Source organism: Tiliqua scincoides, chromosome 4 (assembly GCF_035046505.1).
Source record: "Tiliqua scincoides isolate rTilSci1 chromosome 4, rTilSci1.hap2, whole genome shotgun sequence".
NCBI lineage: Eukaryota > Metazoa > Chordata > Lepidosauria > Squamata > Scincidae > Tiliqua > Tiliqua scincoides.
Genome location: NC_089824.1, coordinates 62,136,388 through 62,152,906, shown reverse-complemented (window position 1 = coordinate 62,152,906; position 16,519 = coordinate 62,136,388). Strand labels below are relative to the sequence as shown.

General features: G+C 45.2%; 1 protein-coding gene across 3 annotated transcripts in view; it reads right to left on the bottom strand.

The window, feature by feature from the left end:
* RNMT (RNA guanine-7 methyltransferase) overlaps nt 1-16,519 on the bottom strand; it is a 224,878-nt gene that overhangs the window by 10,995 nt on the left and 197,364 nt on the right. The window contains exons 1-7 of one of the 3 annotated variants that reach the window (XM_066623779.1): nt 16,426-16,493; nt 12,065-12,334; nt 7,657-7,905; nt 6,697-6,817; nt 5,150-5,272; nt 1,965-2,080; nt 1,174-1,355 (exon numbers count right to left, since the gene is read on the bottom strand). In XM_066623779.1, the coding sequence (XP_066479876.1) occupies nt 1,174-1,355; nt 1,965-2,080; nt 5,150-5,272; nt 6,697-6,817; nt 7,657-7,905; nt 12,065-12,298 (1,025 nt within the window). In that variant the 5' untranslated portion in view covers nt 12,299-12,334; nt 16,426-16,493. Of the gene's footprint in view, nt 1-1,173; nt 1,356-1,964; nt 2,081-5,149; nt 5,273-6,696; nt 6,818-7,656; nt 7,906-12,064; nt 12,335-16,050; nt 16,199-16,425; nt 16,494-16,519 lie in introns of those variants that run through there. The other 2 variants (XM_066623781.1, XM_066623782.1) reach the window with 2 other exon arrangements.

Below are 16,519 nucleotides of genomic sequence, written 5' to 3'. Positions count from 1 at the left end.
TTACTGCAAGAGATCTGTCCAACCCCGCTCACCCCAAAATGTGCACACGAAGGGTTAGGGGACCCGTTGAAATAGTAGGATGTAGTGATAGCCACATCATGACTGTGGGTGCAACTCGATGAAGTTTACATTATGATTAGATAGAGGTCACACTGCAGAAGACAGCTGGAGGGGAAGAACTAAATGATGGCTGGTTCCAGCCATACTGTACATTTTACCTTTTTGCACTCAAATAGCATAACCTGATTCCTCCTATGTCTCAAAATGAAGATAAGACAGATATCTCATCAAAGAAATACTGCAGCAAGGATTCCAAAGAGTATACCAAAATGAGGTGAGGAGAATACAATGAAGATTAGTCAAAACCTCAATACAGGAAATATAAATGAAAATCTTAATAAATGGGCAGCCCAACCCTAACCTGCCCTGGAGCAGGCAGACCAACCAGTGGGCCTGCCCCACATCCAAGGCAGGGTTGGGGCTGAAATTGGCTCAGCTTGGGACAAAGGGAATAGCTTCCCCTTACCCCGTGTCATGCTGCAGCAGCCCCAAAGGGGCTTATCAGATCAGCGCCACCTAAAGAAGTGGCACAGATCTGAGCAGACTAGGACTGCCCCAGGCTGCCTGGGAACAGGGATAGGATCCTGCATAACTGCCTGAACCTGGCCCCACCCCCGCTTACCTCCTGCCCACTGCCCTTCACCACCTCAAAACACCTCCCTCCCTCCTCACACCCCCCCCCAGACCCCACACTGGCCAAGCTCAGCTGGCGCAAGCTTACCTTCCAGGTGGGCCAAACAGGTTCTGCATCAGCCTCCCTCCTCTTAAGTTGGTGCAAAAGTGCTTTACAGCACTTTGGCGACCATCTTGGGCCAGAGCAAGGGAATTGCATCACCCCAGGGCACTGAATATATTTACTTCCTAATGCACAGAATTCAGACTCCACATTTTTCTTTATGTCTTGACTAGTAAGAGGATTAGAGGCTTTCATTTAAATCTAAAATTCACTTTAAGGATGAATAATGTCAGTGAAGATGATTGTCTCCAATAGGAATGGTTCTTCCAAGGAGCACTTAACAAGCCTTCAACCAGAAATATTCAGCTTCAAGATTAGAAAAAGTACCCGAGAGGTTCCATCCCCAGTCCTGACCTAATCATTAAATATACACTTACACAAGTTCATAGCTATCTGGTGTTGTCCCAATGAAATATCCTCCAGGGCAAAGCCTCTCACAGGCATTTTTAAGCATCATGTCAGCCTGTTCATATGTCTCAAATGAATAGTGGTACACAAACTGACAGCTGCAGATGTCAAAGTACATGTTTCGATCACCGTACTTTTTAGACAGAAGTTCCTGAAACACCACAAGAACATTTTTACACTTTTGTCACATATGAAAGGAAAAAAGAAAAGATTTGCATTCTTCTAGCATGCTAGCTACAGACAGAGTATTTATGTCTTTAAACAATTTAGATTCTCTTTTTTCCCCGTTCTTTTTAATTTGCAACTTCAAAGCAGAGCCTCTGTGACCCCTTATGTTGTACTACCTCCAATATTCATTGCCTCAATAGGGGACCAGCAAGCAAAATGCTGAAAAATATATCATGCTTTCGTGGAAAGAAAAGACAGTCACACAAATCTGAGAAACTGTCTTTTTACTGGCAAACATTCACATTATATTCTGGTGCTAAAAAACAAGCAAGAACAATTGTATTCACCCATTTCCAGTTTCTGATAAGTGACAGAAGTAAGGGAGCTTATGCTATATTACACTCCGCTATTTTATGCTAGGTGTCCCATCCCTGTCGCTCACAATTATGCAATACCATGAGTCAAATATACATCTGCAACATTTAATTTCTCTCTCACACACATTCTAGGTACTTCCAAAATTTTAGACCAATTAAAAACAAACAAATTACAAGAGACTACAACAACTAAAAAAACCACAGAATAATAGTACCTTAGTGCTGTCAGCGGTTATAAATTCTGCAGTGAAAATCCTCTCATTTTGACGACCACGGTTTCTCATATCTACGTACCGCTGCCTGCATTGTTGTACAGAAATATCAGCAATATCTATTTAAAACAAAAAATTTGTACACTCAGGACATTTTTCCAAAAGGTATTATTCAGTTAGAGGGAAATACACCACTATCTACATACACTTGAAAACGAAAAGTATCTGACAACCAGTCAAGATAAAAACACAAACTGAGCTCTATTCTAGGAAGCACCAAAGTCACATCATCATCATCCATAGACCTTTATTGGCATTAAAGACCAAAGTCACATTTTACAAAGCCAAAAGGTTTTTATGACAGAACGTTTTGGAACCATGTTGTGCCAAAAAAACACCGCCTGGTAATTTAGTATGTTCACACTGGTATCATTATATATCTGCTTTTTAAAACATGCTGAGTAACTTTCTTGAGTACATTCCAGAAGATTTTTATGAAATAGATTTTGCTTTCATATACTACCCATTTCTAGTGTGAATTCTTATTGTTAAGATAATGCATATAAATTCCTATTAAACTCCTGAAGCAATTCAATTTCTGTGTGCTCTACACACACACACAAAATCATAACTGAAACTATAGCTTTTTTCAAACAGTAAGAACATAAGAACAGCCCCACTGGATCAGGCCACAGGCCCATCTAGTCCCTGTATCTCACAGTGGCCCACCAAATGCCCCAGGGAGCACATCAGATAACAAGAGACCTCATCCTGGTGCCCTCCCCTGCATCTGGCATTCTGACATAACCCATTTCTAAAATCAGGAGGTTCCGCATACACATCATGGCTTGTACCCCATAATGGATTTTTCCTCCAGAAACTTGTCCAATCCCTTTTTAAAGGCGTCTAGGCTAGACGCCAGCACCACATCCTGTGGCAAGGAGTTCCACAGACCGACCACACGCTGAGTAAAGAAATATTTTCTTCTGTCTGTCCTAACCCGCCCAACACTCAATTTTAGTGGATGTCCCCTGGTTCTGGTATTATGTGAGAGTGTAAAGAGCATCTCCCTATCCACTCTGTCCATTCCCTGCATAATTTTGTATGTCTCAATCATGTCCCCCCTCAAGCGTCTCTTTTCTAGGCTGAAGAGGCCCAAACGCCGTAGCCTTTCCTCATAAGGAAGGTGCCCCAGCCCCGTAATCATTTTAGTCGCTCTCTTTTGCACCTTTTCCATTTCCACTATGTCTTTTTTGAGATGCGGCGACCAGAACTGGACACAATACTCCAGGTGTGGCCTTACCATAGATTTGTACAACGGCATTATAATACTAGCCGTTTTGTTCTCAATACCCTTCCTAATGATCCCAAGCATAGAATTGGCCTTCTTCACTGCCGCTGCACATTGGGTCGACACTTTCATCGACCTGTCCACCACCACCCCAAGATCTCTCTCCTGATCTGTCACAGACAGCTCAGAACCCATCAGCCTATATCTAAAGTTTTGATTTTTTTGCCCCAATGTGCATGACTTTACACTTACTGACATTGAAGCGCATCTGCCATTTTGCTGCCCATTCTGCCAGTCTGGAGAGATCCTTCTGGAGCTCCTCACAATCACTTCTGGTCTTCACCACTTGGAAAAGTTTGGTGTCATCTGCAAACCTAGCCACCTCCCTACCCAACCCTGTCTCCAGGTCATTTATGAAGAGGTTGAAAAGCACCGGTCCCAGGACAGATCCTTGGAGCACACCGCTTTTCACCTCTCTCCATTGTGAAAATTGCCCATTGACACCCACTCTCTGCTTCCTGGCCTCCAACCAGTTCTCAATCCACGAGAGGACCTGTCCTCTAATTCCCTGACTGTGGAGTTTTTTCAGTAGCCTTTGGTGAGGGACCGTGTCAAACGCCTTCTGAAAGTCCAGATATATAATGTCCATGGGTTCTCCCGCATCCACATGCCTGTTGACCAGTACAGTACTTCAATTATAATTTACTCCTTTGGAAAATTAGACACACCGGCAGATTCAGCGCACTTACAAAACAGGGCTCACTATGCTCCCCTGCGCTCCCCTCCACTGATCTCTATCTATGCATCAGAGATGGTCAATTGGTGGCCTTAGAAGACAGTTTTCCCAAGCACCTGCTCTCCAAGACATTGCTCATCCACAGCTGCAGGATCACGCAGCACCACATGCATGCAATACTTGCACACAGGTTGATGTTTTCCTAGGACGGAAGGAATACAGCAAACAGACCACTATGCCCCTTGGGTATTCCCCTCTTCAGCACTAGGAAGTCTGAGGGGTCAGACTGAGAAGCCACATGGCAAGTTTTTGGTCACATGGCAAGCCTGAGAAGCCACATGGCAAGATGGAAAAATACTCAGGAAACTATTTGGATTTCTCCTTTGTTGCTGAGAATTTTACAGGAACTATGCAAATTAAAGACTACCTGAAATACCCGTTCTTCAAACAGATGAAAAAAATGATTACTTTCTACCCTGCTGATAGTCTAACATGCAAGATTTAAAGAGCTGAGTAGCTTCTTGGTAAATTATATCTGCAATTTGATCTTCCGGCACCAATATCACCCTATTATTTAGTTTAATAACCCTTGAACAAGCTACATAAAGGACCTTGCTTTACATCAATGCCTGCCTGTTTTAAGAATTGTCCATGGGACTTATCATAGCCATTGAGAAGCATACTCTGAGTGGGAACTGCAGTCTTACATTTGAAAGGGTAGTCCAATGGAATGATCCAGATGCATTCACACCCTGTAAAAACTGTGGCCTCAAAGATATTGCACCTGAGGACCTTAACTTGAAGCCTCATGCCATTGCAAAGTTTTGGCAGATTCAAATTACACAACAATGTGACAGGTGCACCAACCTTTAAAATAAGACCACTGGCTAACATTCCAAGGAGAATTCAATCTTTGGAGGAATTCAACAGGGTAGTTCATTGTCTGATCTATGTTTATCACCATATCAACTGAAAACGGCTTGGGCAGTTTTACTAACTTCCACATAAAACACAATCTATCTCACAACGTAGTTTTTATTAGCAATTCATAACAATAACCACACCAAATTTCCAAAAAAGAATATAATAGGAGCCAAATGGTAAACACATCTGTACTTCAGAAGCTGTTTGTGTTTCCCAAAAAGCTAAACCAATTCTTACCTGTACAAACAAGCCTACTAATTCTGCCTTTTCTCCATTTCAGCAAGTCCCCCCCCTTGCCACATCCCAGATCTAGAACAGTAATATTTTGCTTTCTCTGCCGAACCTTGTCTAGGAATTCACCTGAGGAAGGAAAGAAACCTTTTAGAAGAAACTCTTTTCTCAGCTTACTGCAATTTCACAATAACAAAACTCTGAAATTATACAATTTCACAGTTCAAAATATCAAGATACTGCACTCCATTATTTAAAAAAGCTCTCTCTCACCAAGACTGGAGAGAAAAATCATTTATTTAAGAAATGTTTATACTGTATTTGGAGAGTGAAAGAGGGTTAAAAGGCATCATTCACAATATATACATTTTTCTAGCATAGATTCTAAAACTTGGGAAAGATACTCTTACCATGGAAAACACAGCTAATGAATATGCATAATAACTGAAGAGGTCTAATCTGTACTGATCTGTATCTTTGCCAGTGATGATCCTGGCAGTTTTTGTGCTGGGGCCACTATCCCACCCACCACCACCACCAACCCCCCCAACCCAGAAGTAATTGCGGTGATGTCATTATCACTGCAATTACCTCCAGCGCACCACCTCCTCCATTCCCCCTTTGAAAGAAAAGGAGGAGGTAGCCCATGCTCCAATGGAGCCTTCCATGCAGTTACTAGCCGGGCAGAAGGCTCCAACTGAGTGTTCTTGCACTGCTGCGAGGCATCCAGGAGGCAAGCGCCACCCTCCTCCTGGGCACCTTCCAGTGGCACAAAAAAGTTCTGAAGGAGCTGTCCACGCCACTAGAAGCGGAGCAAACACTCCTTCAGGGCTTGAAGCGGTATACACCTCCTCCAAAATCAAAAGAGATGCATGCCACTTTCTCCCAGGTGCCTCCTCGGCCGTTCTGAGGGCCACCCTCCTTTCCTCCCCTAAAGGCGAGGAGAGGAGGGCAGCTCTCAGACACGGTCAGGAATCACGGCTAGAGTGGCTGCAGGGCCGCCCCCTCTCCTCCCCTTTGAGTGCAAAAAGAAAGGGGGGTCCTCCGTTCGGTGTGATTTCCCCACCCACTTCAAAAGCCAGGGGGGCAGGTTGTGGTGCCAACCCCCCCCCAGCACCTAAATTCCTAGCACCTAAATTCCAGGGCATTTGCACCCCCTGCCTCCCCCAGGTCCACCACTGATCTTTGCCATCTCTTTAAAAAAGATTGGTAAAACATCACTACTGATTTGCTCACATCCTACAATACAGTTGCTATTACATTCAAAAGTTCCCCAATTCCATCACTGAGCAGAAAAGGATACCAACAGATCTGCGTAGTGAATCTCTGCATGGAGCATTATACAGCAACAATTAATATTTGACTAAGGAGCAACTCTCAATAAGCTTTAAATGTGAATCTTACATGGCACTAGATATTAAATGGTTTTTAGGCATTAAATTGGGATTCCAGGGTAAAGATTGGGCTTTCTCCCACTCTAGCCAACTAAATCACAAATGTATCCCCTACTTTCTGCTAAAAACACGATTACACTTTCAATTAGCTAGTCATACCAATGAGAACACTCTTTATCCAGTTGTTAAAGTTTCGGAGATAGAAAATACGACTCGTACTACGTTGTTCCAATCCAACCTCTTCAAGTTTATTATAGTGTGCTGCTACAGCTTCTGTATGCTGCACAAGAACATCAAACAAATGAGGTGAAAATATGAGATATTATATAAATTGCTACTTAAGGAAGAAAGCATAAAAGCTGGGTAACCAATTACTCTATCACATTCACATTTCTAATTTCCTGTTCTTATAATCTTCCCCAATGATACTGCACCCACACAGGGAAGATCCTTTCCACAGCATTTAAAATTAAACTTTAAATAATATTAGGACTATTAGCTTATAGACAACTATTCAATTTTCATAGGGAAACCTAAGGGAAAAGCCACAGTTTTCAAAAGGAAGATTTTCCTTGGGAAAAACGCTCTCTCTCGACCAACTGATTAGCAAGGCTGAACAAGTCTATCTGGTGCCTGAGGTAACATACTACTGAGGTGCCCAAGGTGAGTTGTCCGCCTTTCTATTGACATACCAACCTCTGCTCCTTGAACACCCCACTGGAAAATAGGACCTATGAGGTCCTCCTGCTGGCAACTGTGAGCCCACTGTAAAGTGAATAACTTATTGTATAGTGAACCTTGTTTTACTACAGAGAGTCCACTATAAAGTGGTTTGATTATAAAGTGAACCCAATGTAAAGCTGGGGGTCCATTGAAGCACCCTGGAGTTAACATATAATTCATGTGATTACAAGCTCTGTCCAGATTTTTTCCTAGGGTAGTTTCCAGGAATGGGTCAAGACCACGCATGCATAATTGGAAAGTGAATTCACCATCCCAGTTCTCACTGAGGTATTCTGATGAGAGACTCCAAAATATAATAACTAAAATGTAGCCATGAGTTTGATGAAAAGGGTGTCAGCTTAATAACCAAACCCAAACATCTACTGAAATACTCACAGCTTTTTTTGCAGAGTCAGCTTCAGAACTGGGTTCCAATTTTCTCTTGCCTGGTCTTCTGTCCTCAGGAACACCAACTTCTTCCTTTCCAGTTGTATCACAACACCCTTTACTTAATTTAGTTCCATCATCCTCCACAGCAACAACAGGCTTTGTCTTCGAAACTGAGGAAGTTGCTCTATATGATTCTTCAGCCAAGTTCTTCTCATCCTCTGGAAACCCAGTATCGGATGTATCTATCATGCTTGCCTATGGAAAGAATATTAGATTTGGATGCAAGAAATCCAGGTTTAAATTCCCCAGCTCAGTCAAGAAATTCACTTTGACTCTAATCATACGCAAACTTAGGAATATGCCTACTGGCAATAGTGGAACTTCCAAATAAACATGAAAAGAGTTTTGCTGTTGATGACTCTCTTGATAAAGTCACCATCTCTCTCAGAATATTTCTCACATTCATAATGGCCAACAAGACATTAAGACCTTTGTACTCTGATAGTGCACTAAAAGTAAGCACTATGTATTTCCCATGCAGCCTATGTTTTGTACTCTTAGGTTCTAGAGCACTGCCTGGAGGTGGTTGGGGATTGGATGAGAATTAACAAGGTAAAATTAAATCCAGTCAGAACAAAGTTCTCTTGAATCCATGATGCAGGTATTGGACTATCAGTCTGCTCTGAAGGGGGATGCTCTCCCTCTACAAAACCAGGCTGCCTACTTGGGGATTCTCTTGAAATTTTTGCTGCTCCTGAATCATTAAGTGGTCCTAGTGGACAGGAGAGTCTTTACCCAGCAAAGACTGGTACATCAGCTACAGCCATTCCTGAGTTAGTCAGAGCTAACTATAGCAGTCCATGCCCTGGTGATGTCAAAACCTGACTACTGTAATGTGTGCTATGCAGGACTGCCCTTGAAGTCTGCTTGGGAACTGTGGTGATTGCCTAATGTGGAGCCTCAGGTGGTTATGAGGGTTCAGTAGATAGACTCTGTCAAGCTGTTGCTCCAGCTGCTGCACTGGCTGCCAAATTTGTTTCCAGGCCCAATTCAAGATGAGAGTTTTGACCTTTAAAATCCTCCGCAGCTTGGGACCAGTGTCTCTGCCTCCTTCCATATCAGCCAGCCCCCCCCCCCAAGGATATCTGAGAGGGTGCCTCCTATTTGTGCCATCCTTGTTTGAAACCAGTTGATGGCCTCAAGAAGTAGGATAGTTTCTAGGGTACTACCACAACTTTGGAATTCCTTGCCATCAGAATTAAGATCTGTGTCCTCCCTGCTGGCCTTCAGGCAGGAACTTATGATCTTTCTTTGTGGTCTGACTTTCCCACCTGTACATTCATTCGAGGACCAGCCCTCCCCTCTGGGGGTTCTATAGGTGATTTGGACATGGCCCAAGTGGCGGCAGACTTACCCCTCCTGGGTACAGACCACACTGAGCACTGATTATTTTTGAAGCGGCTGTTTATTCACGTCAGTCGTTTAGCATTCATCGGGCTCTTGTTAACCCATGGAGCCAAACTGGTCAAGGTTGTCTTTTCCCTCCAGATCAGGGCCCCTGCCCTTTGGAGAGTCCAGGACTCCTGATCCTGGCCAGGCTCCTCTAGTTACAAAGGCCTCACTTCCCAAGCTCCATGGGTCTCCTTTAGCATGAGCTCCGGCGCTGCCTTTCAAGAGGTGAGTGGTACCTTACAGTCAGGGAGGGGAGCCCGATGTCAGAGGAGGGGGTTGCGGAGGCCCCAGTACCCAGTTGTCCTGCACTAGTCCCTCAGGGATGGGGTTCCTGGAGTGCTCTTTTGATGCCCTCCACCATGGCCGATCTCCCTTCAGCTAGAGGGTGCCCTCCTTCCAGGACTACCAGGGCTGCTCTTCTTCTTCCCTGTGCCGTGCCTCAGGCCTCTGAGGGCATGGGTGAGGCTGGGTCTCCTTGCCAGTAACTGGAGCCCCATGGAGACCCTCCTCTCCCTTGGCTGCTGAGCTCCTTATGAGCCCAGCTCCCAGGCTCCACAGCCCCACCCCTTCTGGCCATGTGATCTTTCTCAGGTGTTGAGGGTTACCTGATCCTACTCCCAGGGTGACCCCTGGCCTGGGGGAGGCATCCTGAAGGTACTAATCCCTTTCTCTGCCTGCTGAGGGGTTTTTACCTCCTAAGGGTTCCCTCTCCCCCAGTGGTACCTGCAGTGTCAGATTTGGACCCTGGTGACACCACCCTAGGCTCTACTGTTGCTTCTGATCTCTGTTTGGATCTGTATTTGTACCGGTCACTGCTCTTACTATTTAATTAGCTTCTGCTGTTATTTAATTATTCTGCTGTTTATGCTGTTCTGTCTTTTATTGCCCCATTGCTGGGATTTACTTTTTATTGTCATTTTTTATTGTTTCATACTGTTTTATTATATTTTAATTGTATTGCTATGCACAGTTTTGGGCATTTCCAGTGGCGTCGCTAGGGGGGTGCGGGCTGCACCGGGTGACATGCACAGGGGGGTTGACATGCTAAAATCGTGGTGGTTAGGAGTAACCCCATCATATTATATACCGTTGGATGCCGAATTTCGAGCAGAATGCAATGCAAAAGCCCTGAGTGAAATATCTCCTTTCTATCAAAAGTTATGGCCAAAAATCTGAAGAACAAAAAATGCATGGATCCCTATGGAAAGTGAGCTGTATCATGTGTTTACTTGTGAGTAGGTGAACTTCCCTTAGTCCCATCAGAAAGGGCAGACTGAGAGGAATCCAATGACACCAGAATGGTCCTGATCCAATGAATGCAGACCCCAAAAACACCTGAGAAGGAAGTCCCTCCCTCCAAGCAGAGGGATGTATTGAGCCCTGTGGAAAGAGAAACTAAGCCTCACAGTCACATTTACTAGTGAGTAAGCAAACGTGCCTTGGCTGGTGGTCAGGCCAGGCAAAGGGGAATGTGAAGCCACCAGAATGGTCCTGATCTGATGGAACAGGAGCTCAACAAATGCTCCAGAAGGCAGCCCCCCCCCCCAAAAAAAAGGATCAAAACAGAGGCTTCAGCTGATAAGGTGAACTTTTTTGAAACTTGCAAAGCCAGGTGGTTCCTGACAGTGATCTGGTTTAAACAGAAGTTCTTAAATTGAACTGGGCACTGGATAGGGCTGAAAACCTAACTGATTTTGGAGAGGGGTGTTATTGCAAGCAGGCTACAGAGGAAATTCACTTGGTGGAACAGGGCTGGCTCTGCTTATTTAATTATTTGTTTTACTTTAATTATTTATACTTATTTATTTTAATCTGCCTGATGATGTCACTTCCACCATGACATCACTTCTGGTGGGTCTTAGACAGATTGTCATTCTAAAAAGTGGGTCCCAGTGCTAAAGGTTTGAGAACTGCTGCAATAAGGTATTAGTAAGTTGACACCCTGGTGGGGTGTGACACCACTAGTGACCAAAATCACTAAAATCACAGTTTGGAGGAATAATACCATCATGTTACATATCAATCAATGCGTAATTTCATGCAGAATGTGTTCTATCAAAAGGCACAGCCAAAAAAACAGTGGGGGTGGAGTCATGGTACATCACCACACCCACCATCTGGGGCCCCGCCCACTGCATGGGGAGGTGACGTGCTGGCATCCTGCAAACCCTAGTGACGCCAACCCTAGTGACGCCACTGGGGATTTCGATAATGGAGGGAAAGGCACAATAAAAATATTTAAAATAACCAAATAAAAGAAAATAGCACCATGAAGAATTCAAATACAGTAACAATTCAAACCTTTCTTTCTCATTTTTACAAAACACACATGCTTATTAACCAGTCCAAGTTAACTATGGGCGCAATCCTGACTGAATCTAGGCCATAAAGCGCATTTGCACCTCCTCAAGAGTTGCCTGGGCCAGCACAGGGACATGCACCAGCCCATGGAGGCTGCATCCAGCCTCCGCACCAACTCAGGAAGGGAGGGTTGAGTTGGCAGAGCTCTGCCGACAAAGGAATCTTGGGAGGGCAGGAGGGGGGTGTTCCAGGGGAGGGCAGGCAGAGGGCGGTCCCAAGGGAGCAGTCGGGGAGCAGGAGTCAGGGTTGGGACCTAGCTGTTATGTCAGATCCCAACCCCATTTCCTCAGCAGGATAGGGCACTTTGAAGCCACACTGCTCTCCTCAGACTCCTTATGCCACCAGACTACTCAGGCTCTCTTTATGCCACCTCTGAAAGTGGTAAAAATCCAAGGAGACCCACTGGGGCCATGGTGGCTTACCCAGTAGTAAGAGGAAGAATTTCCCCTTGCCTCTGGCTAAACCACTTCTGGCCCCAATCTTGTGCTGGATACAACACAGGCCTTCTGGCTGGCCTGTTTTCAGTAGAAGGTAGGATTTGACTGCACTGCATTCATTCTTTCCTCCAGTCATAATCAAAGTTGCTCTTTGAAACACTCACTATTTTCTTTGCAGGAATCTCTTCAGAGTCATATTCTGCTTTCTGCCTTTTCAGTCTTCTCTCATCAGGAACATTTCCATCCGTCTTGTCATCTGCATCACAACTTACTTTATCTAAAATTGTTTTATCATCATTTATGACGGAAGAATCAGCCTTTGAGTCTTTAGCAGTTGCACTATCTGCTTCTTCAATTCTCTTTCTTTTTCCCTTTTCATTCTCTAGTACCTCTGCCATGTTAGGAATTATATCTGCTTTTTTCAAAATAAATGTCTGCGAAACAAAAAATACTTGTTTTTTCTTTTATAATAAGCAGATCAAACCAAAACAGTACTCAAAACCACATAAATACTGTTATCCTGGGTGTTCAGATTTACATACAAGGCAGCATTGTCAGAGTTTTCATTAAATTGGAGATCAGTGTGTTAAAACACCCTCACTTGCTTTTGAATCTGAAGGCCTGTTGAAATTATTCATCTGAAATTAACACCCCATTCCTCTCACTAAAGAAGATTCAAGGTAGCATCCCAAATAACATTGCTGCAACAAATACGTATTAGACAGTGTTCTAAATCTAGACAATCACAGGACCTGTACCATGTCAGACATAAGCTCTATGGAAAGTTATTACTGTTATCATCAAGTGCAAGTGGTAATATACCATACAGTTGGCCCACATCTTCGCATGATAAACTTACACAACTTCACGTGGTCAGCAAACCAAAAACAAAAATCCAGCAGTTACAATAGAGTAGGGGATTCTGCCAGCCATTCTACATACCAAATATATGCCCTGGAGGGAGCCAAAGGTCAGGAGAATGAGGCTGTTCAGTCTCAATTCCAACCTAAGTCTCATCAATTTCAAAGAAATGGTATACATTTTCCAGATGTCATGGATTTTCAAAGCAATTTTTGAGTATACTGTATGCGATTTTAGTTCTACAAAATGCGATTACTCTGGAACTTAACTCCGATGGAAGATGTGGGTCAATTGGGTACGCCTGGAACCTTACAAACTAATAAATACAAAAAAAGGGAAGTTTAGGGTTACCAGATACAAAGGGGGACAGAGTGCCTATAACAGTGGTTGGCAACCTTCAGTCTTGAAAGACTATGGTATAAGCCTACAGCACCCAGTATTCCCAGGCGGTCTCCCATCCAAGTACTAACCAGGCCTGACCCTGCTTAGCTTACGAGATCAGGCACGTGCAGGGTAACAGAGTGCCTATTTGCCTATAACAACAACAACAACAACCCTTGTGAACTTTTTGTTGAAAAGCGGTATATAAATACTGTTGTTGTTGCCTATAACAACAACAACAACAACAGTACAGTGGTGCCTCGCAAGACGAATGCCTCGCACACCGAAAAACTCGCAAGATGAAAGCGGTTTTGCTATTTTTTCTGGTGACTTGCAAGACAAATTTTTCTATGCCGTGCTTCGCAAGACGAATTTTTAAAATTAAAAAGTTTTGTGCTTGAAATTTTTGAAATCCTCTGTACATTATGTATGCCTTTAAAGAGCACTTAATAAACACTTTGTAAACCAAACTTGACTTTGTTCTGACTTTTTTTGCCCATAGGAACGCATTAATTAAATTTCAATGCATTCCTATGGGAAACCGCGCTTCGCAAGACGAAATTTTCGCAATACGAAACGACTTGCGGAACGAATTAATTTCGTCTTGTGAGGCACCACTGTATTTATATACCGCTTTTCAACAAAAAGTTCACAAAGCGGTTTACAGAGAAAATCAAATATCTAATGGCTCCCTGTCCCAAAAGGGCTCACAAACTAAAAAGGCAGACAGCCACTAGAAAAGACACTGCTGGGGTGAGGTGGGCCAGTTACTCTTCCCCTGCTAAATAAAAGAGGAGCACCCACTTGAAAAAATGCCTCTTAACCAGTTAGCAGGGGTTTAAGTGCTATACCTTTAAGTGCTGCATAGAAGAGGGAACCAGATGCAGCTCATAAGAACATAAGAACATAAGAACAGCCCCACTGGATCAGGCCATAGGCCCATCTAGTCCAGCTTCCTGTATCTCACAGTGGCCCACCAAATGCCCCAGGGAGCACACCAGATAACAAGAGACCTCATCCTGGTGCCCTCCCCTGCATCTGGCATTCTGACTTAACCCATTTCTAAAATCAGGAAGTTGTGCATACACATCATGGCTTGTACCCCATAATGAATTTTTCCTCCAGAAACTTGTCCAATCCCCTTTTAAAGGCGTCTAGGCTAGACGCCATCACCACATCCTGTGGCAAGGAGTTCCACAGACCGACCACACGCTGAGTAAAGAAATATTTTCTTTTGTCTGTCCTAACCCGCCCAACACTCAATTTTAGTGGATGTCCCCTGGTTCTGGTATTATGTGAGAGTGTAAAGAGCATCTCCCTATCCACTCTGTCCATTCCCTGCATAATTGTGTATGTCTCAATCATGTCCCCCCTCAAGCGTCTCTTTTCTAGGCTGAAGAGGCCCAAACGCCGTAGCCTTTCCTCATAAGGAAGGTGCCCCAGCCCCATAATCATCTTAGTTGCTCTCTTTTGCACCTTTTCCATTTCCACTATGTCTTTTTTGAGATGCGGCGACCAGAACTGGACACACTACTCCAGGTGTGGCCTTACCATAGATTTGTACAACGGCATTATAATACTAGCCGTTTTGTTCTCAATACCCTTCCTAATGATCCCAAGCATAGAATTGGCCTTCTTCACTGCCGCCGCACATTGGGTCGACACTTTCATCGACCTATCCCAGGGGCCACATCACAGGGGTTTCACAGTGGATTGTACAGAGACAGTGTGCTGTGTGCCGCTCATCTCAGCCCTATGTAAAACTGACTTAAGAACATAAGAACATAAGAACAGCCCCACTGGATCAGGCCATAGGCCCATCTAGTCCAGCTTCCTGTATCTCACAGCGGCCCACCAAATGCCCCAGGGAGCACACCAGATAACAAGAGACCTCATCCTGGTGCCCTCCCCTACATCTGGCATTCTGACTTAACCCATTCCTATAATCAGGAGGTTGCGCATACACATCATGGCTTGTACCCCATAATGGATTTTTCCTCCAGAAACTCATCCAATCCCCTTTTAAAGGTGTCTAGGCTAGACGCCAGCACCACATCCTGTGGCAAGGAGTTCCACAGACCGACCACGCGCTGAGTAAAGCTCAACATAGAAGGGTTTAAAAGCTGCACCTGCCAAAATTTCCTCTTCTATACAACAGTTAAAGGCCAGCATTTCTCAACATCTGTCCTCCATCATATCACTTCACATGGTCTACATATTCAAAGTACCACTGGAAGTAACTGGCGATGACATCAACACTGGATATTTCTGGGTTGGGAGGCCAGCTGTGATGTGATCAACACAGTTAAGAGGCCAAGGAGGAACTTTTTGGATCACAGAAAAGCATACTTTGGAGCTCTGCCTGCCAAGCCAAGCCTCCTAACTGCTGTCTGTTGCGTCATGTTCCTGGTGTCACTGCCAGGCAGCAGGTGTCCAGGGGTACTTGAGACACCACCTCAAGTAGCACTGGTGGTACTTGTACCACTGGGTGAGAAACAGTCCTGGGCAGGTACCAAGTAGTTGCCCTACTTACAAAAAAAAAAAATAACCAACACAGGAAAAGGTCAAGACACATTCTGGAAAACCGCACACAGTTTACTGCTGGGTTGTTGTGCAGGACGGACAGGTGCCTGCTTACTCAGAAGCAAACCCACTCTGTCCACTTGTGTTTGTTCCCCAGCAAGAGCTTTGAGGGCTGCAGGCCAACCACGCAACCCTACACAGAAGAAGCCCTGTTCAGCTCAAAGGGACTGAGGGGCCCAATCCTGGCCACACTTTCCTGGGAGTAAGCCCCACTGACTCTGACAGGACTTCCTTCTGAGTAGGCAAGCATAGGCTTGTACCTTGAGGCTGCCATCCTAGCCGCACTTTCCTAGGAATAAACCCCATTGACTGCAATGGGACTTACTTCTGAGTAGACAGGCACAGGCTTGGGCTCTGAGTGCCCCAGGGAGGAGGGAGGCTTGTCTGCCCAAACTTGGTGGCGCTTGAAAGAGGCCCCTGCGAGCCAACGACACCCACCCGCCTGCCGGACCACGGGAGAAAGAGGCGTCTCCGCCGTGGCCACTCCCAGCCCCGCCCCTCTCCGAAGCCCCAACGGCTCCCGCGCGCGCCAACGGCGGAGGCGGGAGGAGGGGCCCCCCACAGCCCCGGCCAGGCGGCTACGGACTGAGGAGCCTCTGCGAGGCCTGGAGCGCGGAGCCGGGGGACCCGCGGCGGCGCAGCGCGCACCAGCGCTCCAGGGCTTGCGGGCTCCCCGCGCGCAGTCACCCGCTTCACCCACCTCACAGTTTCCACCGTCCCGCTCGCTGGAAGTGACGCACGACAACACCGGCCCTTCTACATCCGGGGCATCTTCCAGAGAAATGGGAGGGGAA